At 40.6% G+C, this 27896-nt stretch overlaps 3 protein-coding genes across 5 annotated transcripts; all 3 read right to left on the reverse strand.

Annotated features, from left to right (window-relative positions):
• Positions 1-1336: 1336 nt before the first annotated feature.
• On the reverse strand, positions 1337-7895 carry LOC112436198 (ileal sodium/bile acid cotransporter-like). The gene is made up of 6 exons (XM_024805515.2): positions 7432-7895; positions 6853-6971; positions 6620-6708; positions 4888-5063; positions 4643-4800; positions 1337-2762 (listed from the first exon to the last, which is right to left on the reverse strand). The coding sequence occupies exons 1-6, from the start codon at positions 7827-7829 to the stop codon at positions 2575-2577; spliced, it is 1128 nt and encodes a 375-aa protein (XP_024661283.2). The 5' UTR covers positions 7830-7895; the 3' UTR covers positions 1337-2574.
• Positions 7896-9231: 1336 nt separating this feature from the next.
• On the reverse strand, positions 9232-16925 carry LOC101470249 (ileal sodium/bile acid cotransporter). Of its 3 annotated transcripts, none has more exons than XM_014407632.3 (7): positions 16625-16925; positions 15499-15964; positions 14922-15040; positions 14689-14777; positions 14308-14483; positions 14063-14220; positions 9232-10657 (listed from the first exon to the last, which is right to left on the reverse strand). In XM_014407632.3, the coding sequence occupies exons 2-7, from the start codon at positions 15894-15896 to the stop codon at positions 10470-10472; spliced, it is 1128 nt and encodes a 375-aa protein (XP_014263118.2). In that variant the 5' UTR covers positions 15897-15964; positions 16625-16925; the 3' UTR covers positions 9232-10469. The 3 variants fall into 3 exon arrangements, with proteins under 3 accessions (XP_014263118.2, XP_076731323.1, XP_076731321.1); XM_076875208.1 differs by having other exon boundaries at positions 15499-15970; positions 16602-16925; XM_076875206.1 differs by having other exon boundaries at positions 15499-16925.
• Positions 16926-18598: 1673 nt separating this feature from the next.
• On the reverse strand, positions 18599-25340 carry LOC101480035 (ileal sodium/bile acid cotransporter-like). The gene is made up of 6 exons (XM_004563133.4): positions 24858-25340; positions 24281-24399; positions 23225-23313; positions 22613-22788; positions 22368-22525; positions 18599-19225 (listed from the first exon to the last, which is right to left on the reverse strand). The coding sequence occupies exons 1-6, from the start codon at positions 25253-25255 to the stop codon at positions 19035-19037; spliced, it is 1131 nt and encodes a 376-aa protein (XP_004563190.2). The 5' UTR covers positions 25256-25340; the 3' UTR covers positions 18599-19034.
• Between the last annotated feature and the right edge of the window lie 2556 nt (positions 25341-27896).

Raw genomic sequence — 27896 nt, forward strand, 5'->3', positions numbered from 1 at the left:
TCCTTGAGGTGAGACAAGTCCAGTTTCACCACCTGTCCAGGAAAATGGATGTGACAAAGAGATGGAGTGAGCTTGGATCACTGCCCTTTATGCCCACGGTTTAAAAGCCAAATAAAATTGGGCGGAAAGATAAAAAATTAACCAATAGTCTATGTTTTATGGGGTCAGCGTTCAAAACACATGCATATAAAAAAGAAAATCACAATGAAATATGAAATACCATTACACCATGGCTCCAGTTTTTACAGCCTTGTGGGTTTTAAAGTTTTAATGAACTCACAATCATCAAGCATCATCATGCAGGAAAAGTTTCAAAGAGGCAGCAGCCACAGAATACATGTCCTTTGCACAATTATATATGGCCGTCTTTGGTCTCTTAATCATTCTTTTAAACATGAGTAACCCAGAGCCCATAAAACAAAATAAAGGTGTACAGTGGTCCTTCGTTTATTGTAGGAGTTATGTTCTAAAAAATAACCTGAGATAGGTCAAATCCGCAAAGTAGTCGGCGCTGTCACTTGGTGTTTGCTCGCTCTGTGGTAGAGTACAAGGTCTTAAATAATCAGGCCCCATTTTATCTTAATGACCTTGTAGTACCATATCACTCTATTAGAGCACTTCGCTCCTGCACTGCAGGCCTACTTGTTGTTCCTAGAGTATTTAAAAGTAGAAACGGAGGGAGAGCCTTCAGTTTTCAGGCCCCTCTTCTGTGGAACCAGCTTCCAGTTTGGATTCGGGAGACAGACACTATCTCTACTTTTAAGATTAGGCTTAAAACTTTCCTTTTTGCTAAAGCATATAGTTAGGGCTGGACCAGGTGACCCTGAATCCTCCCTTAGTTATTGTTGCAATAGACGTAGGCTGCCGGGGGATTCCCATGATGCATTGAGTTTTTCCTTTCCAGTCACCTTTCTCACTCACTATGTGTTAATAGACCTCTCTGCATTGAATCATATCTGTTATTAACCTCTGCCTCTCTTCCACAGCATGTCTTTTATCCTGTCTTCCTTCTCTCACCCCAACCGGTCGCACCAGATGGCCCCGCCCCTCCCTGAGCCTGGTCTGCTGGAGGTTTCTTCCTGTTAAAAGAGAGTTTTTCCTTCCCACTGTCGCCAAAGTGCTTGCTCATAGGGGGTCATATGATTTTTGGGTTTTTCTCTGTATCTATGAAGCGCCTTGAGGCGACTTTTGTTGTGATTTGGCGCTATATAAATAAAATTGAATTGAAAAATTGAATTTGTAGATGCTAAGCCTATGCTTGAAGCAACTGAGGTGTTAGATGGCAGGGGTGACACAGTGCCACTGTTATGAATGAAACTTGACATAATCCAATAACTCCAGCCATAATTATCTTGTCCTTTATTGTTTTCCATGGGTTGCATTTGTTGTTCAACAGTCTTCTTAGTATCCACCGTCATTTAGCATGACTACTTGGTGACTATTTATTTACATAACATTATGATTGTGACCTTGAACCAAGACTACGTGCAGCTGTTCACATTTTACCACACTACGGTCAAAGACAAGCTTTAGTCTTTTTTTTTTTTTTTTAAATAAGACAAAGGACATTGGAACAACTGCACAAAAACAATAACATGCAAATAATCTTTATTTATAACTACACAACTGAGAACAGAAATGTATTCATTAAAAACTGTTTGTGTTCATCATTTAAAAAAAATGTCCAAGTAAATGAAATTAAACTGTAATTGCTTCATTAAACAAAGTCCCTTTGCAGTACAGCAGACTCATACATTAAAGTGTGAATATGTTGATTTCAAAGTCTGATGCTTGAGTATGGACAGAAAAACTGATCACTGAAACCCCAGACTTTCAAAGACTGATTACATTCTTATTAACCATTTATGTATGACTATTAAATTATTATTTCAATCATTCACACTTGGCTTTTAGCTACTTCCTCACTCAACAACTAACCACAGGATTTACTGACCAATTTTAATAATAAAATAATAATTAACAATAAATAACCAAAATAGTAATAATAAAAATCTGTTTAACTACTACTGCTACTTTTATGGAGCTGTTACACAGTTAATTCATGCTAACAGCTTTACATTGACATGACTGGATCTCACATAGATTTCTCTTAAGCTGTAACTACATCATTATATCACATTTTGTTCTTTGTTGTCATCACTGTGTTCTTGTTGCTATTGAAATAACATTAATATGAAATAAATTATGGCTGTCACCTTACAAAAAACCCCAAACACCCTGTTTACAATCACTGAAGCACTGATTAAGACACATGTCTAACAATGTACAGGCAAAGTGGTTCTAAATATTTAGATATGAATAAAAGTAAATAACACATAATTCAGCAGTTGGTCCCCACCACGTTCCCACTTGAAGTTAGATACTGACTGTCCCGGGGAAGAAATTTGTGCAACCCTGTTCAGCTAAAACTTTTCCAAATGGTTTAGTGTGGTGCACATACAGCCTGCAGAGTGCAGTGTGTCTTCACAGTAGAGTCCAAATGCTGTGATCACTGATGCAGTTGTTATTGCTCATACCAACAATCCAAAGTCTCTGGTTTTCAGAGCTGCAATATCACAGCGCAGTGCTTTTGTCAGTGCTTTTATCCTTCACACCCGTGTTGTTGCTCTCATCGCCCTCAAAGCCACCATTTTCCTGTGGGCGGTGCTTTTGCTCTTCTACATCAGCGTTCTGACCTTCCAAGTATGTAGCGTCACTGTTTGTAGACGAGCCGCCACAAAATCTTTTATAAAGCTGGAAGCCTGGACAGGAAACAAACCATAGATTCAGAACCAGTGAGCAAAGACCTTTGGACAAAACCTTTAAAAGTGGAATAAACAGGACTTCTATGCAAGATGCCATAACAAGAAAATTTGAAGCATCCCATGTTTTCCTTTCTGTTCAGTTTCAAGTATAAGTGAGCATCTACGATACACTGTAAACCAGTGGTTCTCAAATGTTTGGTGCACAGGACAGACAGAATTCAAAATTTCAAGGTATTCTGCAGAAGATGCCCTGTATGTCATTTTAGACAATGTGAACTATAACTTTCATTCATTCCCTCACTGCACATTTTCACACGAAAACCTATTTTAATGCAAGCCTATTCTCACGTCTGTGACATTAAGTAGCACCATCTTCTCAAACACACAGGAATTGCTAATTTAAGCAAATTCTGTCCTTTGAATGTGTTCCGAGATGCACTGGGGTATGGCATTAGTGGGACTGTGGAAGGTCCATTTCGTCACTGGTAAATGTGCAGGAGGTTTGTTTTAACCTGAAGTGAAAGGAATAAGTTAGGGATGAAAAAAAAACCAGCAAGCAAAAAATACCACAAAACAAAAGATCTCCTAGGTGACATAAAAACTCATGAAGATGTTGCACTTCTTAAAGTTTTTCATAGGTGTTAGAGCTTCAGTGCAGTAATGCTAAAGATGCATCCATTGGGTATCCTCGTTGGTCTTCATACAACAATTCTGATGGCTAAAGAACCAAATGGGACAGGCAAAAAAAAAAAAAAAGTAATGCTAAAGATGTCTGCATGCATGGCGAGACACAGTAAGCAGACCCGAGAAAGCGGTGTTGAACAATACCTCTTATTGAGAGTGCATTGTTCCTGCTTCTTCTGGTTCAAGTCCAGCACTGTTTTACAAAAGCCAGTATTTCTCTCAGGAGAATGTTTAGTTAATTCCTGCCAACAAATGCCACAGTTGGGCTAATGACCATTAACATCTCTGATCCAACTAAAGCCATAAGGCTTTTTACCTGACAGTTGGTTGCTACTGGATATTTCAGATATCAGTTGCCTAGGTAACCCTATAACATATATATCGTCCTCTCATGTCACTTATAATCCTCTCAACGTCTATTTGAGCTGTTATTTTACACTGTTGCAGGAAGTTGTGAAAAGTCATTGCCATTCAGGAGTCTCAGGTTGTAAAGCTGCTGCTAATTACTTCATGCGAGGAAGTTTCTAAAGACAGGTAGCTTTTGTAGGTGATTTTGGGGGTGCTTTTCTTCATCTTCTCCGCCATTCTCCAATGCTCTCCTCAATCACAGCTTTAAATGCGTCAGTCAATAATATAGTCAAATTCAATTTCTTACATTACTTTTTTTTCTGTTACAAAATGATGCTTGGTTTACACAAAGTCCCTGGCACACCTGGACACCTCTTGGGAAACACTTGAATTAACCTTGACTGGTGCCCTTGAATTCTAAGCAGCATCCCCCTTTATGTAATTTGCTTTCACAGTTAGACAATTCAATGGTCAAAGAAATAGTAATAAGACTGTGAGGTAAAGTCATCCATTTTCCCAATTTTCCCGAAAGAAACTGGTGGAAAAAATATTCAAACTATGTGCTGACATGGATATTACGATACTTTATAGCTGACACAGGCAAACCACTGAAACAACATGAAGCACACTGCAATTCTGTTACTCTTTAAACTTGGGTTAAATATTTAATCCTTATATGGCACAGCACCTGGCTCAATCTGTTGACTCGACACAGCAAAAAAACATCACAATGGAGGAAAAGAAGGAAAATAAGGAAGCTGCATTCACTGACCAAGAACTAAAAAAAAGTCAAGCGATGCAGGAGAAAATGGCCAATGTATGTGTTGTTTGTTTTAAGGTCTTACCTCCCACAAAAATGAGTGCTGACACGAGCTGGAAGATGCTGTAGATGAGGGGGAAGGCAAACATCTTTTCCAGCTCCTCTGGGGTGAAGGACAGTTGGACGATAGTGCTGCACAACTGGGCATTCTGGATACCTGTCTCCAGTGCAATGGTTCGACATCTGAACAAATAAAGGAACAATGACGAACCTCATCAATAAGTCAAACTTGAATGTAGCTGTGTCAGAAACATTTTGCTGTCACCTCACCTGTACCAGGGTTGACCCACAAAGCGAGCCAGGAAGAACCCAAGGCTCAATCCAATAAAGGGGTAGATGGTGCCAATTATCCACAGGGAGGGAGCAATGGTCCAGGACGACTGGTAGAGGACTCCTCCAATCACAGCTATAATAATAATGAGAACCAAGCCAACAATGGATCCAACCTGTGCACAACATAAACACTCCATTAAAACCCAGTCCAGGTGATTTAACTGGTTCGGCACTGTAAAATGGAAATATCACATCCCCCCAGTATGTATGATGGAAATGCTATTTCTTTTTTTTTTCTTCTTCTTTTCTGAAAAAACAAAACAAACAAACAAACAAAAACACCCCCCCCAAAAAACAAAACAAAACAACAACAAACAAACAAACAAACAAACAAACAAAAAACCTAGGGTTAGGAGGCAGCAGGGCAGGTAGGTTTACGTAGAACTCAGGGTTGTAACATCATACACAAAATCACACCTCATATGCTTAACATAGTCGTTCCATTTAGACCATATTCCGTAGAAGGTATCCCTCTGAAGTTTAAGAGAAAATGACACTTTTTCCATCGTATAGATCTCTTGTACAGAATGTATCCAGTCTTCTATCGTTGGTGGTTCAGGCTTAAGCCATCTTCTCGTAAGAGGCTTTTTACTTGCGGCCAGAAGGATATACAGGAGTCTTCTGTCGTTGGAATTCAGTTTATCCACTGGTGCATTGCACAAAAACATGGTCTCAAAAGTTGAAGGAAAAACAAATGAAAAAACACGTAAATGATCATGGATTAGAGACCAATACTGGCGAATATCTTTACAGTCCCAAAAGATGTGGAAATGGTTAGCTCCATCTCCCCCACATCTCCAACATTTATCACCAATTCCTCGATATCTTTGTTGAGCAGGGGTAATGAAAAATCTCATAATGCTTTTCCAGCAAAATTCACGCCAAACATTAGACCCAGTGGTAGCTCACTGTATCTTGCATGCGTGAGCCCAACACTTCTCTGTAATTGTCAAATTATCCTCCTTTTCCCACTTCGCTTTAATATACAGAGTGCTGTCGTTTTTACACCGCCGGATGCTGTTATATAATTTAGAAATAATTTTACTTTGCACTTCAGATTTGGTTAGTAATAAGAATGTTTCTACAAATTGTAATTCGTTTAGGTTCACTTTTAAGTTTTGATTAAAATAATTTCTGATCTGTAGATATCTAAAAAAATCATCAGATCCCAAGTCATGTTTACTCCTTAAAGATTCAAAGCTTTGAAATGCACCCTTATGGACAAATGAATAATAATTGGTTATACCTTTTGAAATCCAGTTTTTGAATCTATTATCATATTGATTTGGAGTAAAATCTGAATCATATGCACACCATCTTAAAACCTTAGAGGCATTTTCCAAACCACCAATTTTTATTACTTCTTTCCAAGCTGATATCATTATTTGTAGTATAGGTTTATCTGCCATATGTATTTTATTCTGCAATTTTATGTCCGATATTAAAGCTGAAACTGGTATTTCTTTTACTATTGTTCCTTCAACATCTTTCCATCCGGCGGTGTAGTTTGGACAACAGAGACAAATCAGCGGTCTTAACTGAGCTGCACAATAATATTCTCGTAGACATGCTATTTCTAAAAAGAAACATGTCACACAGGCACAAGATGTTATAAGTGAAAACATTAAACCTGTAGAATTATATTCAATAAACTGTAGAGCATTCCTACCTTCAGGATCTTTTTTGCCATCTCAGGCCACCTGTGCTTTACGTACATTCCCACACCGATCGGGATGATTAGGGCTGCCAGTGTGATACCTGAGGATGCAAAAAAGTAGATTATAAAAAGGTTACCTTAGAGGCAGGAACAGCATTCACAGTTACATCCTGATAATACACATTATTGAGAGCACTTGTTTGAAATTATTTAAGGTGTTTCAGTTCTTTGAAAGCTTTCCTTACCGATACTGTCATACGGGATCTTGATGGTGTCACTGGATGTCCATACACTGGTGTAGATTAAAAGACAGAGAGGCATCATCCCCAAGGCCAGGAGAGAGGAGCAGGCTGTCATACTGAGACTGAGGAGCGAAGGATTTGGACACAGATGAGTTTCCTGCATTTGTCCCTAGCTGTGCTTAAACACACTAACACAATTTGTTTTATTTAAATAGTGCATTAACATTGAATAAATGTAAATAAAACTCTAGACCAATAAAAACTTGTAATACATTAATTCTATTGTGTTCTCCTGCCAGGTAGCTACACAACAAGAAAGTCTTCCTTAAAATAGCTTAAGAGTGTTCTGGGATCCAAAAAACATGAAAATATTCTATTTAGTTTACATACACAAGAGAAACAAATAGTTATCATAGAGTAAACATAGTGGTCCTCTAAGAGCAGCACTTGGTGATAGTAGGGAAAAAAGAAGGTTCCTTTTTTAACAGGGAGAAACCACCAGCTGAAAAAGGCTCAGAGAAGTCTGCTCTTTAACATTAAGGGAAAAAGAAAAAATAGCAATGAACCTGCCCAAAGTCTCACCTGAGGTCCATGTCTCCATCCAACCAGTAGCAGATGATGTTGGAGTTTGAGCCACCTGGACAGCAGCCCATGATGATGATGACCACTGCCTGCACAGCCTGGACCCCAAAAGCCAGTGACAAGGCAAAAGCTGTGAAAGGCATAATGCCAAACTGGCAGAGGAAGCCAATGATAATGCCCCATGGCTTCTTAATGTGGCCCCACAGCTTTGCAGCCTCCACTGTGCAGCCCATGGCGAACATGACCATTGCGAGCATGATGGTGAGCACCGTGCTCATCACTACTCCCAGGATGGCATTGAAGTTACTGGGAGGAACAAGGCAGTCTGTGCCCGAGCAGGCTGTGGCAGCATTGTCACAGATAGCTGGCAGCATGGTGGTTGGCTTCAGCGTGGACATTGTTGTTGCAGAAGAAGAATATCAGCAGATCCTTAAAACTTGCACACACTTTGGGGCTTCTTAGAGTCCTTGAGGTGAGACAAGTCCAGTTTCACCACCTGTCCAGGAAAATGGATGTGACAAAGAGATGGAGTGAGCTTGGATCACTGCCCTTTATGCCCACGGTTTAAAAGCCAAATAAAATTGGGCGGAAAGATAAAAAATTAACCAATAGTCTATGTTTTATGGGGTCAGCGTTCAAAACACATGCATATAAAAAAGAAAATCCCAATGAAATATGAAATACCATTACACCATGGCTCCAGTTTTTGCAGCCTTGTGGGTTTTAAAGTTTTAATGAACTCACAATCATCAAGCATCATCATGCAGGAAAAGTTTCAAAGAGGCAGCAGCCACAGAATACATGTCCTTTGCACAATTATATATGGCCGTCTTTGGTCTCTTAATCATTCTTTTAAACATGAGTAACCCAGAGCCCATAAAACAAAATAAAGGTGTACAGTGGTCCTTCGTTTATTGTAGGAGTTATGTTCTAAAAAATAACCTGAGATAGGTCAAATCCGCAAAGTAGTCGGCGCTGTCACTTGGTGTTTGCTCGCTCTGTGGTAGAGTACAAGGTCTTAAATAATCAGGCCCCATTTTATCTTAATGACCTTGTAGTACCATATCACTCTATTAGAGCACTTCGCTCCTGCACTGCAGGCCTACTTGTTGTTCCTAGAGTATTTAAAAGTAGAAACGGAGGGAGAGCCTTCAGTTTTCAGGCCCCTCTTCTGTGGAACCAGCTTCCAGTTTGGATTCGGGAGACAGACACTATCTCTACTTTTAAGATTAGGCTTAAAACTTTCCTTTTTGCTAAAGCATATAGTTAGGGCTGGACCAGGTGACCCTGAATCCTCCCTTAGTTATTGCTGCAATAGACGTAGGCTGCCGGGGGATTCCCATGATGCATTGAGTTTTTCCTTTCCAGTCACCTTTCTCACTCACTATGTGTTAATAGACCTCTCTGCATTGAATCATATCTGTTATTAACCTCTGCCTCTCTTCCACAGCATGTCTTTTATCCTGTCTTCCTTCTCTCACCCCAACCGGTCGCACCAGATGGCCCCGCCCCTCCCTGAGCCTGGTCTGCTGGAGGTTTCTTCCTGTTAAAAGAGAGTTTTTCCTTCCCACTGTCGCCAAAGTGCTTGCTCATAGGGGGTCATATGATTTTTGGGTTTTTCTCTGTATCTATGAAGCGCCTTGAGGCGACTTTTGTTGTGATTTGGCGCTATATAAATAAAATTGAATTGAAAAATTGAATTTGTAGATGCTAAGCCTATGCTTGAAGCAACTGAGGTGTTAGATGGCAGGGGTGACACAGTGCCACTGTTATGAATGAAACTTGACATAATCCAATAACTCCAGCCATAATTATCTTGTCCTTTATTGTTTTCCATGGGTTGCATTTGTTGTTCAACAGTCTTCTTAGTATCCACCGTCATTTAGCATGACTACTTGGTGACTATTTATTTACATAACATTATGATTGTGACCTTGAACCAAGACTACGTGCAGCTGTTCACATTTTACCACACTACGGTCAAAGACAAGCTTTAGTCTTTTTTTTTTTTTTTTAAATAAGACAAAGGACATTGGAACAACTGCACAAAAACAATAACATGCAAATAATCTTTATTTATAACTACACAACTGAGAACAGAAATGTATTCATTAAAAACTGTTTGTGTTCATCATTTAAAAAAAATGTCCAAGTAAATGAAATTAAACTGTAATTGCTTCATTAAACAAAGTCCCTTTGCAGTACAGCAGACTCATGCATTAAAGTGTGAATATGTTGATTTCAAAGTCTGATGCTTGAGTATGGACAGAAAAACTGATCACTGAAACCCCAGACTTTCAAAGACTGATTACATTCTTATTAACCATTTATGTATGACTATTAAATTATTATTTCAATCATTCACACTTGGCTTTTAGCTACTTCCTCACTCAACAACTAACCACAGGATTTACTGACCAATTTTAATAATAAAATAATAATTAACAATAAATAACCAAAATAGTAATAATAAAAATCTGTTTAACTACTACTGCTACTTTTATGGAGCTGTTACACAGTTAATTCATGCTAACAGCTTTACATTGACATGACTGGATCTCACATAGATTTCTCTTAAGCTGTAACTACATCATTATATCACATTTTGTTCTTTGTTGTCATCACTGTGTTCTTGTTGCTATTGAAATAACATTAATATGAAATAAATTATGGCTGTCACCTTACAAAAAACCCCAAACACCCTGTTTACAATCACTGAAGCACTGATTAAGACACATGTCTAACAATGTACAGGCAAAGTGGTTCTAAATATTTAGATATGAATAAAAGTAAATAACACATAATTCAGCAGTTGGTCCCCACCACGTTCCCACTTGAAGTTAGATACTGACTGTCCCGGGGAAGAAATTTGTGCAACCCTGTTCAGCTAAAACTTTTCCAAATGGTTTAGTGTGGTGCACATACAGCCTGCAGAGTGCAGTGTGTCTTCACAGTAGAGTCCAAATGCTGTGATCACTGATGCAGTTGTTATTGCTCATACCAACAATCCAAAGTCTCTGGTTTTCAGAGCTGCAATATCACAGCGCAGTGCTTTTGTCAGTGCTTTTATCCTTCACATCCGTGTTGTTGCTCTCATCGCCCTCAAAGCCACCATTTTCCTGTGGGCAGTGCTTTTGCTCTTCTACATCAGCGTTCTGACCTTCCAAGTATGTAGCGTCACTGTTTGTAGACGAGCCGCCACAAAATCTTTTATAAAGCTGGAAGCCTGGACAGGAAACAAACCATTGATTCAGAACCAGTGAGCAAAGACCTTTGGACAAAACCTTTAAAAGTGGAATAAACAGGACTTCTATGCAAGATGCCATAACAAGAAAATTTGAAGCCTCCCATGTTTTCTTTTCTGTTCAGTTTCAAGTATAAGTGAGCATCTTCCATACACTGTAAACCAGTGGTTCTCAAATGTTTGGTGCACAGGACAGACAGAATTCAAAATTTCAAGGTATTCTGCAGAAGATGCCCTGTATGTCATTTTAGACAATGTGAACTATAACTTTCATTCATTCCCTCACTGCACATTTTCACACGAAAACCTATTTTAATGCAAGCCTATTCTCACGTCTGTGACATTAAGTAGCACCATCTTCTCAAACACACAGGAATTGCTAATTTAAGCAAATTCTGTCCTTTGAATGTGTTCCGAGATGCACTGGGGTATGGCATAAGTGGGACTGTGGAAGGTCCATTTCGTCACTGGTAAATGTGCAGGAGGTTTGTTTTAACCTGAAGTGAAAGGAATAAGTTAGGGATGAAAAAAAAAAACCAGCAAGCAAAAAATACCACAAAACAAAAGATCTCCTAGGTGACATAAAAACTCATGAAGATGTTGCACTTCTTAAAGTTTTTCATAGGTGTTAGAGCTTCAGTGCAGTAATGCTAAAGATGCATCCATTGGGTATCCTCGTTGGTCTTCATACAACAATTCTGATGGCTAAAGAACCAAATGGGACAGGCAAAAAAAAAAAAAAAGTAATGCTAAAGATGTCTGCATGCATGGCGAGACACAGTAAGCAGACCCGAGAAAGCGGTGTTGAACAATACCTCTTATTGAGAGTGCATTGTTCCTGCTTCTTCTGGTTCAAATCCACCACTGTTTTACAAAAGCCAGTATTTCTCTCAGGAGAATGTTTAGTTAATTCCTGCCAACAAATGCCACAGTTGGGCTAATGACCATTAACATCTCTGATGTTAATTGCTACTGGATATTTCAGATATCAGTTGCCTAGGTAAACCTATAACATATATATCGTCCTCTCATGTCACTTAATCCTCTCAACGTCTATTTGAGCTGTTATTTTACACACTGTTGCAGGAAGTTGTGAAAAGTCATTGCCATTCAGGAGTCTCAGGTTGTAAAGCTGCTGCTAATTACTTCATGCGAGGAAGTTTCTAAAGACAGGTAGCTTTTGTAGGTGATTTTGGGGGTGCTTTTCTTCATCTTCTCCGCCATTCTCCAATGCTCTCCTCAATCACAGCTTTAAATGCGTCAGTCAATAATATAGTCAAATTCAATTTCTTACATTACTTTTTTTTCTGTTACAAAATGATGCTTGGTTTACACAAAGTCCCTGGCACACCTGGACACCTCTTGGGAAACACTTGAATTAACCTTGACTGGTGCCCTTGAATTCTAAGCAGCATCCCCCTTTATGTAATTTGCTTTCACAGTTAGACAATTCAATGGTCAAAGAAATAGTAATAAGACTGTGAGGTAAAGTCATCCATTTTCCCAATTTTCCCGAAAGAAACTGGTGGAAAAAATATTCAAACTATGTGCTGACATGGATATTACGATACTTTATAGTAGAGATGGACTGATCCGATATTACGTATCGGTATCCGTCCGATACTGACGTAAATCACTGGATCGGATATCGGAGAAAAATTTAAAAAATGTAATCCGATCCATTAAATATCACGAAAGCACCTCACAAAACTTGCCACACGGCGTAACTCGGCTCATAACCGTAGCACGTTGCAGCAGTGCTTGTCACGTGATAGAGCAGCTGTGTGTATTTGTAGCCTAGCTAGCAATCCGGCATTTCATCTCCAAGAAGTTATGAGAATGAGGAAACCAGGGTCTGAACAACAGCAGCACGTTTAAGCTTGATAAGCTGTTGTTGGAATTTATTTATGTTCTACACCAGGATCTTTTTCTATGCAGCCGGGGCAGATCTAGCAAAGTTTTGCCAGGGGGCCGATAGGGCATTAACAAGGAAAACGGGGCACAAAGACATACTTTTCTTTCTTATTCTCATTTAAAATATCTAGCTTTTAATAAATAATTATTTTAATCTGATGTAAAATGTATAGAAGTCCATTACTATATATAGCAACTATTAAGTCTAATATACCCCAGTAAGCTAGTACTTTTTTTTTTGGGAAGGTACAATCTGTGCAGTCTGCAATTCTGTTGAAGAAAGATGTTGAATCTATTTAATTATTTTTGGAAAATAATTTATTTCTGTGCATTTTTCATTTTCTTTTCACACTGCATCAAATTAAAGTTGATTACGTCGATTAAGCATCATGAGGTGGAGGGTGGGTGGTTCCCTATTTTATTTATTTATTTATTTATTTTTTGCTGGGAGTTTTAGAACCCTATTAGTTAGGTTGCTTACTCTTTAAAATACCAGAATAGGAAGGATAGAGTAGGTTTAAGTTTGTTAGATTGATCAGTTTTGCTGAACTATGAAATGTTTTGGGTGCAGTGTATTTTTTGCATGCAGGTATAACAGAATAGCTTTAGTGTTTGTTTTTTAACTTGAGTATGAACTTATACAAAAAGCAGCACGATATTAAAAAACAGTTTTTTTGTTTAAAAAACACACTATATCGGATTCATATCGGTATCGGCAGATATCCAAATTTATGATATCGGTATCGGACATAAAAAAGTGGTATCGTACCAACTCTACTTTATAGCTGACACAGGCAAACCACTGAAACAACATGAAGCACGCTGCAATTCTGTGACTGGTTAAACTTGGGTTAAACATTTAATCCTTATATGGCACAACACCTGGCTCAAACTGTTGACTCGACACAGCAAAAAAACATCACAATGGAGGAAAAGAAGGAAAATAAGGATTCACTGACCAAGAATTGAAAAAAGTCCAGTGATGCAGGAGGAAATGGCCAATGTATATGTCGTGTGTTTTAAGGTCTTACATCCCACAAAGATGAGCTCACTGGCGTACAGCACCAAAGGTCTTGCTTTGCCCCAGGGAGTGAGAGCTCATTCCATCAGGGAATGGCAGCCCCTTTGGCCCTTTTTAAAGGGGTACCTGTAGCTGATATTTGTGTGGCAGCTAGTTGGGCATCACCGCTGCTGTCATAGGTGTTATGATACTTGATCTCTGACACAGATAAACCACCAGAGAAGCATGAAGCATGCTGCAACTCTATTACTGGTTAAACTTGGGTTAAATATTTAATCCTTATATGGCACAGCACCTGGCTCAATCTGTTGACTCAACACAGCAAAAAAACATCACAATGGAGGAAAAGAAGGAAAATAAGGAAGCTGCATTCACTGACCAAGAACTAAAAAAAAGTCAAGCGATGCAGGAGAAAATGGCCAATGTATGTGTTGTTTGTTTTAAGGTCTTACATCCCACAAAGACGAGTGCTGACACGAGCTGGAAGATGCTGTATATGAGGGGGAAGGCAAGCATGGTTTCCAGCTCCTCTGGGCTGAAGGACAGCTGGACGATAGTGCTGCACAACTGGACATTCTGGATACCTGTCTCCAGTGCAATGGTTCGACATCTGAACAAATAAAGGAACAATGACGAACCTCATCAATAAGTCAAACTTGAATGTAGCTGTGTCAGAAACATTTTGCTGTCACCTCACCTGTACCAGGGTTGACCCACAAAGCGAGCCAGGAAGAACCCAAGGCTCAATCCAATAAAGGGGTAGATGGTGCCAATTATCCACAGGGAGGGAGCAATGGTCCAGGACGACTGGTAGAGGACTCCTCCAATCACAGCTATAATAACAATGAGAACCAAGCCAACAATGGATCCAACCTGTGCACAACATAAACACTCCATTAAAACCCAGTCCAGGTGATTTAACTGGTTCGGCACTGTAAAATGGAAATATCACATCCCCCCAGTATGTATGATGGAAATGCTATTTCTAAAAAGAAACATGTCACAGAGGCACAAGATGTTATAAGTGAAAACATTAAACCTGTAGAATTATATTCAATAAACTGTAGAGCATTCCTACCTTCAGGATCTTTTTTGCCATCTCAGGCCACCTGTGCTTTACGTACATTCCCACACCGATCGGGATGATTAGGGCTGCCAGTGTGATACCTGAGGATGCAAAAAAGTAGATTATAAAAAGGTTACCTTAGAGGCAGGAACAGCATTCACAGTTACATCCTGATAATACACATTATTGAGAGCACTTGTTTGAAATTATTTAAGGTGTTTCAGTTCTTTGAAAGCTTTCCTTACCGATACTGTCATACGGGATCTTGATGGTGTCACTGGATGTCCATACACTGGTGTAGATTAAAAGACAGAGAGGCATCATCCCCAAGGCCAGGAGAGAGGAGCAGGCTGTCATACTGAGACTGAGGAGCGAAGGATTTGGACACTGATGAGTTTCCTGCATTTGTCCCTAGCTGTGCTTATACACACTAACACAATCTGTTTTATTTAAATAGTGCATTAACATTGAATAAATGTAAATAAAACTCTAGACCAATAAAAACTTGTAATACATTAATTCTGTTGTTCTCCTGCCAGGTAGCTACACAACAAGAAAGTCTTCCTTAAAATAGCTTAAGAGTGTTCTGGGATCCAAAAAACATGAAAATATTCTATTTAGTTTACATACACAAGAGAAACAAATAGTTATCATAGAGTAGACATAGTGGTCCTCTAAGAGCAGCACTTGGTGATAGTAGGGAAAAAAGAAGGTTCCTTTTTTAACAGGGAGAAACCACCAGCTGAAAAAGGCTCAGAGAAGTCTGCTCTTTAACATAAAGGGAAAAAGAAAAAATAGCAATGAACCTGCCCAAGGTCTCACCTGAGGTCCATGTCTCCTTCCAACCAGTAGCAGATGATGTTGGAGATTGAGCCACCTGGACAGCAGCCCATGATGATGATGACCACTGCCTGCACAGCCTGGACCCCAAAAGCCAGTGACAAGGCAAAAGCTGTGAAAGGCATAATGCCAAACTGGCAGAGGAAGCCAATGATAATGCCCCATGGCTTCTTAATGTGGCCCCACAGCTTTGCAGCCTCCACTCTGCAGCCCATGGCGAACATGACCATTGCGAGCATGATGGTGAGCACCGTGCTCATCACTACTCCCAGGATGGCATTGAAGTTACTGGGAGGAACAAGGCAGTCTGTGCCCGAGCAGGCTGTGGCAGCATTGTCACAGATAGCTGGCAGCATGGTGGTTGGCTTCAGCGTGGACATTGTTGTGGCAGAAGAAGAATATCAGCAGATCCTTAAAACTTGCACACACTTTGGGGCTTCTTAGAGTCCTTGAGGTGAGACAAGTTCAAAACACATGCATATAAAAAAGAAAATCCCAATGAAATATGAAATACCATTACACCATGGCTCCAGTTTTTACAGCCTTGTGGGTTTAAAGTTTTAATGAACTCACAATCATCAAGCATCATCATGCAGGAAAAGTTTCAAAGAGGCAGCAGCCACAGAATACATGTCCTTTGCACAATTATATATGGCCGTCTTTGGTCTCTTAATCATTCTTTTAAACATGAGTAACCCAGAGCCCATAAAACAAAATAAAGGTGTACAGTGGTCCTTCGTTTATTGTAGGAGTTATGTTCTAAAAAATAACCTGAGATAGGTCAAATCCGCAAAGTAGTCAGCTTTTAAAAAAAAATTATTATAGATGTTTTAAGCTGTAAAAACCCCTCACTACACACTTCATACACTTTTCTCAGACAGGCATGAACATTTTCACACTTTTCTCTCTTGTTTAAACACCCTCAAAGTTCAAACCTTTGTAGAAAAATAAGTCCAGTATTATAGAATGAAACCAAAGATCAAACCCTGTTTCAGGTGCAGAACGTGAATAGAGCGGCTGCCAGAGAATTCAACATCAATGAATCAAGTAGAGAAAGCAAGAAGAATGAGTTAAGTTTGACTTATCTGTTTTGTTTCGCTTAACGTGCCTTATAATCCGGTGTGCCTTATAATCCGGAAAATACGGTAACTTCTACCTTCCTTTAGCATGTCCGGAAGTCCAACCTTTTGTGCGATGGTTCCTTCCTCTGCCTTATGGGTGGTACCGCAGTTGCCTTTGATGGTTCAAAATGTTTCGTAGCCATTGTTGTGTTTGTTGGGGAGAAAACTTACAAACATACAGCACAGCACTGCAGAGTCACACTGTAGCGATCGAAAACGTATGTAAATTTGACAAGCTGAATGCATTCTGTTCTGTACAGGAGACTAGGCACGGAGGAAAAAGCTCGTCATTTCATGGTGACATAATCTTTAATTAACACCCCAAAGTCTGCATGATCAACCATTTTGAACATGAGTTAATTTTTAATCTGAAATGCTGTTAATATAAAAACAGCCTCCCTAATTAAAAAAAAAATAAACAAATCCACCACGTGAGTGTGTTTAAACCCAGCAGGAGATCCCAGGGCTGTTCCCTGATTAGTGGCTTTATTTTTCATATATTTTATCTTCTTCCTAACTAACGTTATGCAACTTTGCCATTTTCCAGACTGGTTTATGTAATTTATGATTCTTTCACAGGGGTTTCATTCAAATTAATGAGAACATGTTGTAACAGTCACAATGGTGTGGTTTCTCTTTAAGACAATGCAAGGTAAGGGTTAGTAACTTCATAAGTATGCACCTGCACGTGAGCGTATGGACTGGACGGACCTTAAGTCTTTCACCTCTTTAACTACTTGCAATGTTGTAGGAACACTGTGTTGTAGGAACACAGGTTGTGCTTCATGTATGATAAGCGGGCCTTGTAAGGTAGATGTAGAGAATGTGCACTAAAGGACAAGCACTGTGGAATTCCCAGTACCAGTGTGGTCGTGAGTTTTTCTGACTGTCCTGTTAAGTGCTTCTACCGCTTTTCTTAACCACTGAGTACAACCTGTGTTGTTTTAGTTTATTAAAGTCTTTATCTCCTTCCTAATTCCCTTTATGCAACTTTGCCATTACCTATCATTTATCATCTATCATTTATTTTTCAGACTAGTTTATGTAATTCATGATTTCTTCACAGGGGTTTCCTTCAAATTAATCAGATCACGTGTTGTTTCATTTTATTAAAGTTTTCATTTTAAGCACTTGCTGTGTAGTGTACTGTACATGAGTCATCATGAGCTTAGAAACCTAAAACACATCAACGTGATACCTTTTTTTATCCTCTCTGGATGCCCATATCAGTCCATAATGGTGATACCAATATTTAACTTTCATTTGTGAACTAAATTAAATGTTTTACATATAAACATAATACAGATTCTTGAGGAAGTAAACATTTCCATGCTAAATCTGGTGCATCTCATATTAACACATGAAATGTCTATCTGTGTGTTTGCTGCTTTATCCACCAACTCCCTCTACACAATCAAGAGTTGAGCAACCAAACTTGGCACACAGGTACATTTTAGGCCTCTACAGGTTATTATCTATATGGTGGATTTACAAATCTGGTTAATGTTGCCTTCACCCTCCACATCTCCTTGAGTTCTTTTCTCAGCTCTTGGTATTTCTCCAGCTTCTTGTGTTCCGTCTTTCTAATGTTGCTGTCATTTAGGATAGCTACATCTATCACTACAGCCATCTTAATCTGCTTATCCACCACTTCTGTGTCCAATTGGTTAGCCGTAATCACATGTCCATTGCATTTATTTAACTGCCAACCCCTCTGCCAAAGCAAGTACAGTTGCACTCAGTTTTTTAAATTGGTGTTTCTTCAGATTATTTGTATGTATCACCACCCACATCTGAGTTATCCTTCTGTGGTAACTGTACCTCAGTGTCACTTCATCAGGCAGGGTCGTTTCAATCACACACTTTGAAAAAAACAAAAAAACAACTCCACAGCACCTTTTACATGACTGGATCTCACATAGATTTTTCTTACGCTGTAACTACATCAGTATATCACATTTTGTTCTTTATTGTCATCACTGTGTTCTTGTTGCTTTTGAAATAACAGTAATATCAAATAAATTATGACTGTCACATTACAAAAAACAACAACAACAAAAAACCACCCTGTTTTCCACCACTGAAGCACTCATTAAGAGACACTAACAATGTACAGGCAAAGTGGTTCTAAATATTTACATATGAATAAAAGTAAATAACACATAATTCAGCAGTTGGTCCCCACCACGTTCCCACTTGAAGTTAGATACTGACTGTCCCGGGGAAGAAATTTGTGCAACCCTGTTCAGCTAAAACTTTTCCAAATGGTTTAGTGTGGTGCACATACAGCCTGCAGAGTGCAGTGTGTCTTCACAGTAGAGTCTGAATGGTGTGTTCAGTGATGCAGTTGTTATTGCTCATACCAACAACCGAACATCTCTGGTTTTCAGGGCTGCATCACAGCGCAGTGCTTTTGTCAGTGCTTTTATCCTTCACATCCGTGTTGTTGCTCTCATCGCCCTCAAAGCCACCATTTTCCCGTGGGCGGTACTTTTGTTCTTCTAGATCAGGATTGTGACCTTCCAAGTACGGAGTGTCACTGTTTGCAGACGAACCGCCACCACAATACCTTTTGTAAAGCTGGAAGCCTGGACAGGAAACAAACCATAGATTCAGAACCAGTGAGCAAAGACCTTTGGACAAAACCTTTAAAAGTGGAATAAACAGGACTTCAGTGACAAAGCATCTATGCAAGATGCCATAACAAGACAATTTGAAGCATCCTACGTCTTCTTTTCTGTTCAGTTTCAAAATTAGTAAGCATCTATGATAATCTGTAAACCACTGTTCTCAAATGTTTGGTGCCCAGGACTGAAAGAAAAGTGAAAATTTCAAGGTATTCTGCAGAAGACGGCCTCCATATCATTTTCAACAATGTGAACTCTAACTTCCATCAATCCCCTCACTCCACATTTTCACACACTAAAACCTATGTTTATTCAAGGCTATTCTCACCTCTGTGACATTAAGTAGCCCCATCTTCTCAAACACACAGGCATTGCTAATTTAAGCAAAGTCTTTCCTTCCGATGTGTTCCGATTTGCACTGGGGTATGGCATTAGTGAGATTGTGTTAGGTCCATCTCATCACTGGTAAATGTGCAGGATTACTATTTTTAGGGGGTTTGTTTTAACCCAAACCAAAGTCTTTCTCTCTAAATTACTTAAAATACTTGTAATTACCTAAACCCAACACAGAACCTTTTGGTTTGCAAACTAAAGAGAGTAGAATTGAAAGGAAAAGTGAGGGATGAAAAATAACAGCAAATAAAACATCTCACTAAACAAAAAAACTCCTGGGTGACATAAAAACTCATGAAGATGTTGCACTTAAAATTGTTCATAGATGTTAGAGCATCAGTGCATCAGTGCTAAAGACACAGACACACAACGCCCCGCCATTGATGCTGCAGGTCAGCCAGCTGGCTGCTCAGTTGCCTCAGTGACACGCTTGCACCTGGCTGCGTGGCTGCGTTTCATTACAGCTTCGCTCAGTTTCATCTGGGACAGAGACTGCGTTTCCAGACGATATTACATTTGTTGGGCACGATGGCATCTATGATCACTGTAGTGCCACTTAGACTGGTAAAGATGAGAGTGTTTCAATGCTGGACTCTCTCTCACCACCTGTGTGCATCGCGTCACCTCTGGAGGAGGCTGATGGTAACCGCATCGTGCATGCTAGTTCTCTATCCCTGGACGGAGCCCAGGCTACTGCATCAGGGCTCTCAGATGGGAGGGTGTTGTTTTGCAAGGTGGTGTCCACAGATGCTTCCCTAAGGGGGTGGGGAGCGCTGTGCGAGGGTGCATCAGTGAGAGGGATCTGGTCCGCAGCCCTGCGTGATCTTCACATCAACCACTTAGAGCTGTTAGCAGTGTTCTTAGCTCTCAAACATTTCCGTCCAGTCCTGGAGGGCCAGCATGTCTTATACAGGAAGGACAATTCAACAATAGTCTCTTACATAAACAGTCAGGGAGGGACACCCTCCCTTCCCCTATTAAAGCTGTCTCGCTCTCTGCTGTTATGGTGCAGTGTTCATTTCCCCCAAGGGGGGTACTCTGGTGAAGGAATGGAGGTTGCACCCTTTGATAGTGGCTCAGATTTGGGATCTGTTTGGCAATGCACAGGTAGATCTTTTTTTGCCTCCAGGGTAAATATTCACTGCCCCCTGTTCTTCTCAATAATCGTTCACAATGCAACCTTGGGCATGGATGCGCTAGCGCACCAATGGCCAGTCATGCTCCTGTATGCATTTCCCCCAGTGGAAATGATATCTCCAATTTTAGAGAGATTGCGTCGGCAGTCTCTCTGACTGATTGTAGTGGCCCCTTGGTGGCCCACAGGGTCTTGGTATTCAGAGATAATCAGCCTGCTAGCAGTGAGTCCTTGGCAACTTAGTCAACTTAGCCTCCGCAGGGACCTCTTCTCTCAGGTGGGAGGAGAAATAATTCATTTGCGCCCGGATCTGTGGCGTCTTCATGCTTACCTGCTGAGAGGTCAAACTTGATTGCTAAGGGTCTGCTACCTAGTGTGATAGTGACAATTCAGAACACTACGGCCTCATCCACTAGAGGCTTGTACTGTTAGAAATGGCGAGCCTTCGAGCAATGATGCCAGGACCGCCACACTGTCCCATTCCAGTGCTCTTTTGTGAATGTTTTGAAATTCCTGCAGGAGCTGCTGGATGAGGTCCTTTCATTTTCAACGATTAAGGTTTATTTAGCAGCTATATCTGCTTGTCATTTTGGCTTTGACGGGGTGACACCAGGTGCACATCCCCTCACCATACCTTTTCTGAAAAGGGTTTGTTGGCTGAGACCTGTGCTTAAGTCCAGTGTCCCTGCTTGGGACTTTTCTTTAGTGCTGGAGCATATGTAGCCCCTCTTTTGAATCCATTGAGTCTGTGGATATGAAATTTCTCTCATATAAGACTGCATCAGTTCTCACTTTGGCTTCAGCAAAGTAAGTGGGTGACCTACATGCATTGCAGTGCATCCCTCTTGCACAGTTCTCTCCTGATGGCCATAAGGTCATATTGCGTCCGAATGCTGCCTATTTTCCCAAGGTCAAGCCTGCATCTTATAACTGAATGGAGTTTGAGTTGCTGAGCTTTTGCTTCCCTCCTTTTGCATCTGAGGAGCAGAGGAGGATGCATTCTCTTTGTCCAGTGTGTGTGCTACGTACCCACATTGAGAGCACTCAGAATGTGTGTTTATGTTACCAGCTGTATGTTTACACAGAGCTCTACCTCTGGCTGGATTGGTGAAGCAGACAAAGGCTGTCCCACTGGATTATAGAAGCAAGCTCACTGGCGTACAGCACCAAAGGTCTTGCTTTGCCCCAGGGAGTGAGAGCTCATTCCATCAGGGAATGGCAGCTCCTTTGGCCCTTTTTAAAGGGGTACCTGTAGCTGATATTTGTGTGGCAGCTAGTTGGGCATCACCGCTGCTGTCATAGGTGTCATGATACTTGATCTCTGACACAGATAAACCACCAGAGAAGCATGAAGCATGCTGCAACTCTATTACTGGTTAAACTTGGGTTAAATATTTAATCCTTATATGGCACAGCACCTGGCTCAATCTGTTGACTCAACACAGCAAAAAAACATCACAATGGACGAAAAGAAGGAAAATAAGGAAGCTGCATTCACTGACCAAGAACTAAAAAAAAGTCAAGCGATGCAGGAGAAAATGGCCAATGTATGTGTTGTTTGTTTTAAGGTCTTACATCCCACAAAGACGAGTGCTGACACGAGCTGGAAGATGCTGTATATGAGGGGGAAGGCAAACATGATTTCCAGCTCCTCTGGGCTGAAGGACAGCTGGACGATAGTGCTGCACAACTGGGCATTCTGGAAACCTGTCTCCAGTGCAATGGTTCGACATCTGAACAAATAAAAAAACAATGACGAACCTCATCAATAAGTCAAACTTGAATGTAGCTGTGTCAGAAACATTTTGCTGTCACCTCACCTGTACCAGGGTTGACCCACAAAGCGAGCCAGGAAGAACCCAAGGCTCAATCCAATAAAGGGGTAGATGGTGCCAATTATCCACAGGGAGGGAGCAATGGTCCAGGACGACTGGTAGAGGACTCCTCCAACCACAGCTATAACAATAATGAGAACCAAGCCAACAATGGATCCAACCTGTGCACAACATAAACACTCCATTAAAACCCAGTCCAGGTGATTTAACTGGTTCGGCACTGTAAAATGGAAATATCACATCCCCCCAGTATGTATGATGGAAATGCTATTTCTAAAAAGAAACATGTCACAGAGGCACAAGATGTTATAAGTGAAAACATTAAACCTGTAGCATTATATTCAATAAACTGCAGAGCAGGGGTGTCAAACTCCAGGCCTAGAGGGCCGGTGTCCTGCAGGTTTAAGATATCTCCCTGGGTCTACACATCTGATTCAAATGATTAGTTCATTACCAGGCCTCTGGAGAACTTCAAGAAATGTTGAGGTCATTTAGCCATTTAAATCAGCTGTGTTGGATCAAGGAAACATCTAAAGCCTACAGGACACCGGCCCTCGTGGCCTGGAGTTTGACACCTGTGCTGTAGAGTATTCCTACCTTCAGAATCTTTTTTGCCATCTCAGGCCACCTGCGCTTTACGTACATTCCCACAGCAATCGGGATGATTAGGGCTGCCAGAGTGATACCTGATGATGCAAAATAGTAGATTGTGTCTGTGAAGGTACTCAGTCATCCAGGTCATCGTAGTCAAATGAGCTTGCAAAGAAAAGCGTCTGGACTTCTTTAAGTTACTTGAAGACATTTCACCTCTCATCCGACAAGCTTCTTCAGTTCTAAGGTCAAATGGTGGGGAGTCCCAGATATAAACCCAGTGGGAGTAACCCCCCACAGAGGGACAAAAGGACCCCCTGATGATCCTCTAATCACCTGAGCCAAGGTGTGAAACTGGTTGTGGGTCCCAATCACCCAGTTTCACAACTTGTAACTTTTTTCACTAGACTGCTTCATTAGTCTGCACTACTTCTTCAAAAAAGCAACAAGTTAAACAGAATGTGAACATTATCAGACATGGAAAAATAATGTTCAGTCTAAGTTAAAAAAACAAAATCCAGAAACTTGTGAACAGAGATGAAAAATATATCATTTAAATGAGAGTTTAATACTATTCACTAATGGTGGCTGCAGTGAGCCTGCTTTTGATAGCAGAGCTTTGGCGGGGCGTGGTCTGCGGGGCAGGTGAACATACCTGAGCGCCATCCGCAAACACACCTCACCAGCTTAAAACAGAATGAACTAGGTACTGTTGATGTGTGTAGGCTCTAGCCAAAAAGCTGCAGCCGCATGTGTAAGTCGACAGCCGACAGACTTGCACACGCGGCTGCAGCTTTTCAGGGGATGCAGTGGATGTGCATATTATTAACCTAGCTGCCACAAATGTCTTTGTTCCACCATAAAAGTGATTCTGATGTTAGTTCCGCATAACCTTTCTGCCAGGTAACTTGTGCCCCACCAGTGGGGTGCTCCACACACTTTGAGAACCACTGCCTTAGAGGCAGGAACAGCATTCACAGTTACATCCTGATAATACACATTCTTAAAGGCACATGTTTGAAATTCTTACAGGTGTTTCAGTTCTGCGAGAGCTTTCCTTACCGATACTGTCATACGGGATCTTGATGGTGTCACTGGATGTCCATACACTGGTGTAGATTAAAAGACAGAGAGGCATCATCCCCAAGGCCAGGAGAGAGGAGCAGGTTGTCATACTGATACTGAGGAGCGAAGGATTTGGACACTGATGAGTTTTCTGCATTTGTCCCTAGCTGTGCTTATACACACTAACACAATTTGTTTTATTTAAATAGTGCATTAACATTGAATAAATGTAAATAAAACTCTAGACCAATAAAAACTTGTAATACATTAATTCTGTTGTTCTCCTGCCAGGTAGCTACACAACAAGAAAGTCTTCCTTAAAATAGCTTAAGAGTGTTCTGGGATCCAAAAAACATGAAAATATTCTATTTAGTTTACATACACAAGAGAAACAAATAGTTATCATAGAGTAAACATAGTGGTCCTCTAAGAGCAACACTTGGTGATAGTAGGGAAAAAAGAAGGTTCCTTTTTTAACAGGGAGAAACCACCAGCTGAAAAAGGCTCAGAGAAGTCTGCTCTTTAACATAAAGGGAAAAAGAAAAAATAGCAATGAACCTGCCCAAAGTCTCACCTGAGGTCCATGTCTCCTTCCAACCAGTAGCAGATGATGTTGGAGTTTGAGCCACCTGGACAGCAGCCCATGATGATGATGACCACTGCCTGCACAGCCTGGACCCCAAAAGCCAGTGACAAGGCAAAAGCTGTGAAAGGCATAATGCCAAACTGGCAGAGGAAGCCAATGATAATGCCCCATGGCTTCTTAATGTGGCCCCACAGCTTTGCAGCTTCCACTGTGCAGCCCATGGAGAACATGACCATTGCGAGCATGATGGTGAGCACCGTGCTCATCACTACACTCAGGGTGGCATTGAAGTTACTGGGAGGAACAAGGCAGTCTGTGCCCGAGCAGGCTGTGGCAGCATTGTCACAGATAGCTGGCAGCATGGTGGTTGGCTTCAGCATGGACATTGTTGTGGCAGAAGAAGAATATCAGCAGATCCTTAAAACTTGCACACACTTTGGGGCTAGGGTCCTTGAAATGAGACGAGTCCAGTTTCACCACCTGTCCAGGAAAGTGGATGTGACAAAGAGATGGAGTGAGCTTGGATCACTGCCCTTTATGCCCACGGTTCCAAAGCCAAATAAAATTTGCCCGAAAGATAAAAAATTAACCAATAGTCTATGTTTTATGGGGTCAGCGTTCAAAACACATGCATATAAAAAAGAAAATCCCAATGAAATATGAAATGCCATTGGACCTTGGCTCCATTTTTTATAGCCACGTGGGTTTTAAATTTTTATTGGACTCTCATGTCATCAAGCATCATCATGCAGGAAAAGCCACAGAGCACATGTTCTTTGCACAGTTCCCATAACATTCCCAATATAAAGGCATGCAGCTTACACAATCATAAAAGAAAGTGTAGAAATATTTTTTGCATTGATAGGAAAAGAGCACATAAATTGGGGGTGGGGGGTGGGCTAGAGGTGATTTGTCTGTGGTGTCATTCATTTTTGCATTTTGATTTTACATTTTTTTTATGTGCCATAGGTCTAATTATATAGAGAATCAAGATGCTGTAAAACAATAAAACATGAAAGGATGAAAATGTTTACGGGCACTTCATGTCAATATACCAGGTGTGGAAACAATAAAAAGTCAAAGTGTCCTGATAGAAATTTAAGAGCTATCACAAGGATAGTACCAGCATCATCAACATAAAAACAGTTTACCTAATAAAAGAAGAAAAGAAATCTGCCACATGAGCATGTTTAAACCCACCAGGAGATCCCTGGGCTGTTCTCTAATTGGTGGCTTTATTTTCCAGATATATTTTATTGCCTTCCTAACTGACTTTATGCAACTTTGCAGTCTGGGTCGTTGTGTCCTTGGGCAAGACACTTCACCTACCGCCTACTGGTGATGGCCAAAGGGTCCGATGGGGCGATATGGCAGCCTTGCTTCTGTCAGTCTTCCCCAGGGCAGCTGTGGCTACAACTGTAGCTTGCCTTCACCAGTGTATGAATGTGAGAGTGAAGGAATAGTGGTATTGTAAAGCGCTTTGAGGGTCCCGAAAAGCGCTATATAAATGCAATCCATTATTATTATTTTTCATCTATCATTTATTTTTCAGACTAGTTTATGTAATTTATGATTCTTTCACAGGGGTTTCCTTCATATTAATCAGATCATGTGTTGTTTCATTTTAGTAAAGTCTTCATTTTAAGCACTCACTATGTAATGTACTGTACATGAGACATCATGAGGTTAGAAACCTAAAACACACCAACGCAATACCTTTTTAAATCCTCTCTGGATGCCCATATCAGTCCATAATGGTCATGTCAATGTCTAACTTTCATTCTTGAACTGAACTGAATGTTTTACATATAAATATATTGCGGGTTATTGAGGAACTAAGCATTTCCATGCTAAATCCTGACATTAGTGCATCTCACTTTAACACATGAAGTGTCTGTCTGTCTGTGTGTTTGCTACTTTATCCACCAACTCCCTTAACACAGTTGAGCAACTGAACTTGGCACACAGGTACATTTTAGGCCCCTAAAGGCTCTTATCTACAGAGTGGATGCCACGTGGTTGCCAGGTCAAGACACTAAAATGATTTATGCACATATAACATCCTATTAAACAACATTGGTATTTTCATTTCATGGTAGTAAAATGTAATTTATATCCACAATAACTCATTTATGCATGACAGCAAAAGTAGGACCAAAGTAGTATGTTTTTGCATTTTTGCACCACAACACCACCCCATCAGTTTAATTTAATCAAAATAAGACCATGTTTATATTTACAAATCTGATTAATAAATGTTTTATTTTAATCCCATCATGTTGCCTAAAACATGAGGACATTCCTACCTAGCAATGGGCTAAAATGATAAATAAAATTACAAAAAAATCCCGTCTTGCCCCTTCAGGCACTCTATCCTTCAAGCTTGGGTTCTCTACCACAGGCTAATGATATATGTAGTATAGCTACATCTATTGACCACCCTATGGGGAGTGTCCTATTTTGAACTCGTGACTTCCAGGCCATACAGATATTCTGTCATGGTCCTGCGGCCATGACTCAGTGACTTTGTGTTTGTGTTCCTTATTGTTATTATTCTCTTTATTATTCTTGGGCTGTTTTGGGATGGTTTGTGTTTTGGGATTTTAGATACTGGGTTTTGGGTTTGTGCTCCCTCTATTGGTCCCTGGTGTTAGTGTTCCCCTGTCTCGTCAGGTTAATCAGGTCCAGCTGTGTCTCCCACCTGTGTGTGATTTCCCAGTGTCTCTCTGTGTACTTATAGTGTGTGTTTGCCTCTGTTCCTCGTCGCGTCGTCTGTATTCATACCTTGTGAAATCCCCTGCGTGCTCTCCCTGCTGTTCTCCCTTCATGTTCAGGTTTGCCACTCCTTTGTGTAGTTTATCCCAGTTTAGTTCGTCCTTAGTTCTGTTTGCCATCTCCACTTTATGTCTGGTATTGTTAATAAATCACCCTTCACATCTGAATAAGTGCTGCATTTGAGTCCTCCTTCCACTCTTCACACGGCTGCTGCCCCGAACCGTGACATATTCCTGTATACTATGCCGATCA

Source organism: Maylandia zebra, linkage group LG16, assembly GCF_041146795.1.
Source record: "Maylandia zebra isolate NMK-2024a linkage group LG16, Mzebra_GT3a, whole genome shotgun sequence".
Lineage (NCBI taxonomy): Eukaryota > Metazoa > Chordata > Actinopteri > Cichliformes > Cichlidae > Maylandia > Maylandia zebra.

What these genes read in the sequence shown, in the direction of transcription:
- LOC112436198 (XM_024805515.2), bottom strand. Translation starts at nt 7,829, where the DNA reads ATGTCCACGCTGAAGCCAACCACCATGCTGCCAGCTATCTGTGACAAT. An exon ending in GATCCCGTATGACAGTATCG is followed by an intron (nt 6,709 to 6,852) that starts GTAAGGAAAGCT and finishes TTGCATCCTCAG; the next exon opens with GTATCACACTGGCAGCCCTA. An exon ending in GTGGGTCAACCCTGGTACAG is followed by an intron (nt 4,801 to 4,887) that starts GTGAGGTGACAG and finishes TTATTTGTTCAG; the next exon opens with ATGTCGAACCATTGCACTGG.
- LOC101480035 (XM_004563133.4), bottom strand. Translation starts at nt 25,255, where the DNA reads ATGTCCATGCTGAAGCCAACCACCATGCTGCCAGCTATCTGTGACAAT. An exon ending in TGGCAAAAAAGATTCTGAAG is followed by an intron (nt 22,789 to 23,224) that starts GTAGGAATACTC and finishes TGTTGTGCACAG; the next exon opens with GTTGGATCCATTGTTGGCTT. An exon ending in AGCACTCGTCTTTGTGGGAT is followed by an intron (nt 19,226 to 22,367) that starts GTAAGACCTTAA and finishes TTTCCTGTCCAG; the next exon opens with GCTTCCAGCTTTACAAAAGG.
- LOC101470249 (XM_014407632.3), bottom strand. Translation starts at nt 15,896, where the DNA reads ATGTCCACGCTGAAGCCAACCACCATGCTGCCAGCTATCTGTGACAAT. An exon ending in GAAGGAGACATGGACCTCAG is followed by an intron (nt 15,041 to 15,498) that starts GTGAGACCTTGG and finishes TTCGCTCCTCAG; the next exon opens with TCTCAGTATGACAGCCTGCT. An exon ending in GATCCCGTATGACAGTATCG is followed by an intron (nt 14,778 to 14,921) that starts GTAAGGAAAGCT and finishes TTGCATCCTCAG; the next exon opens with GTATCACACTGGCAGCCCTA.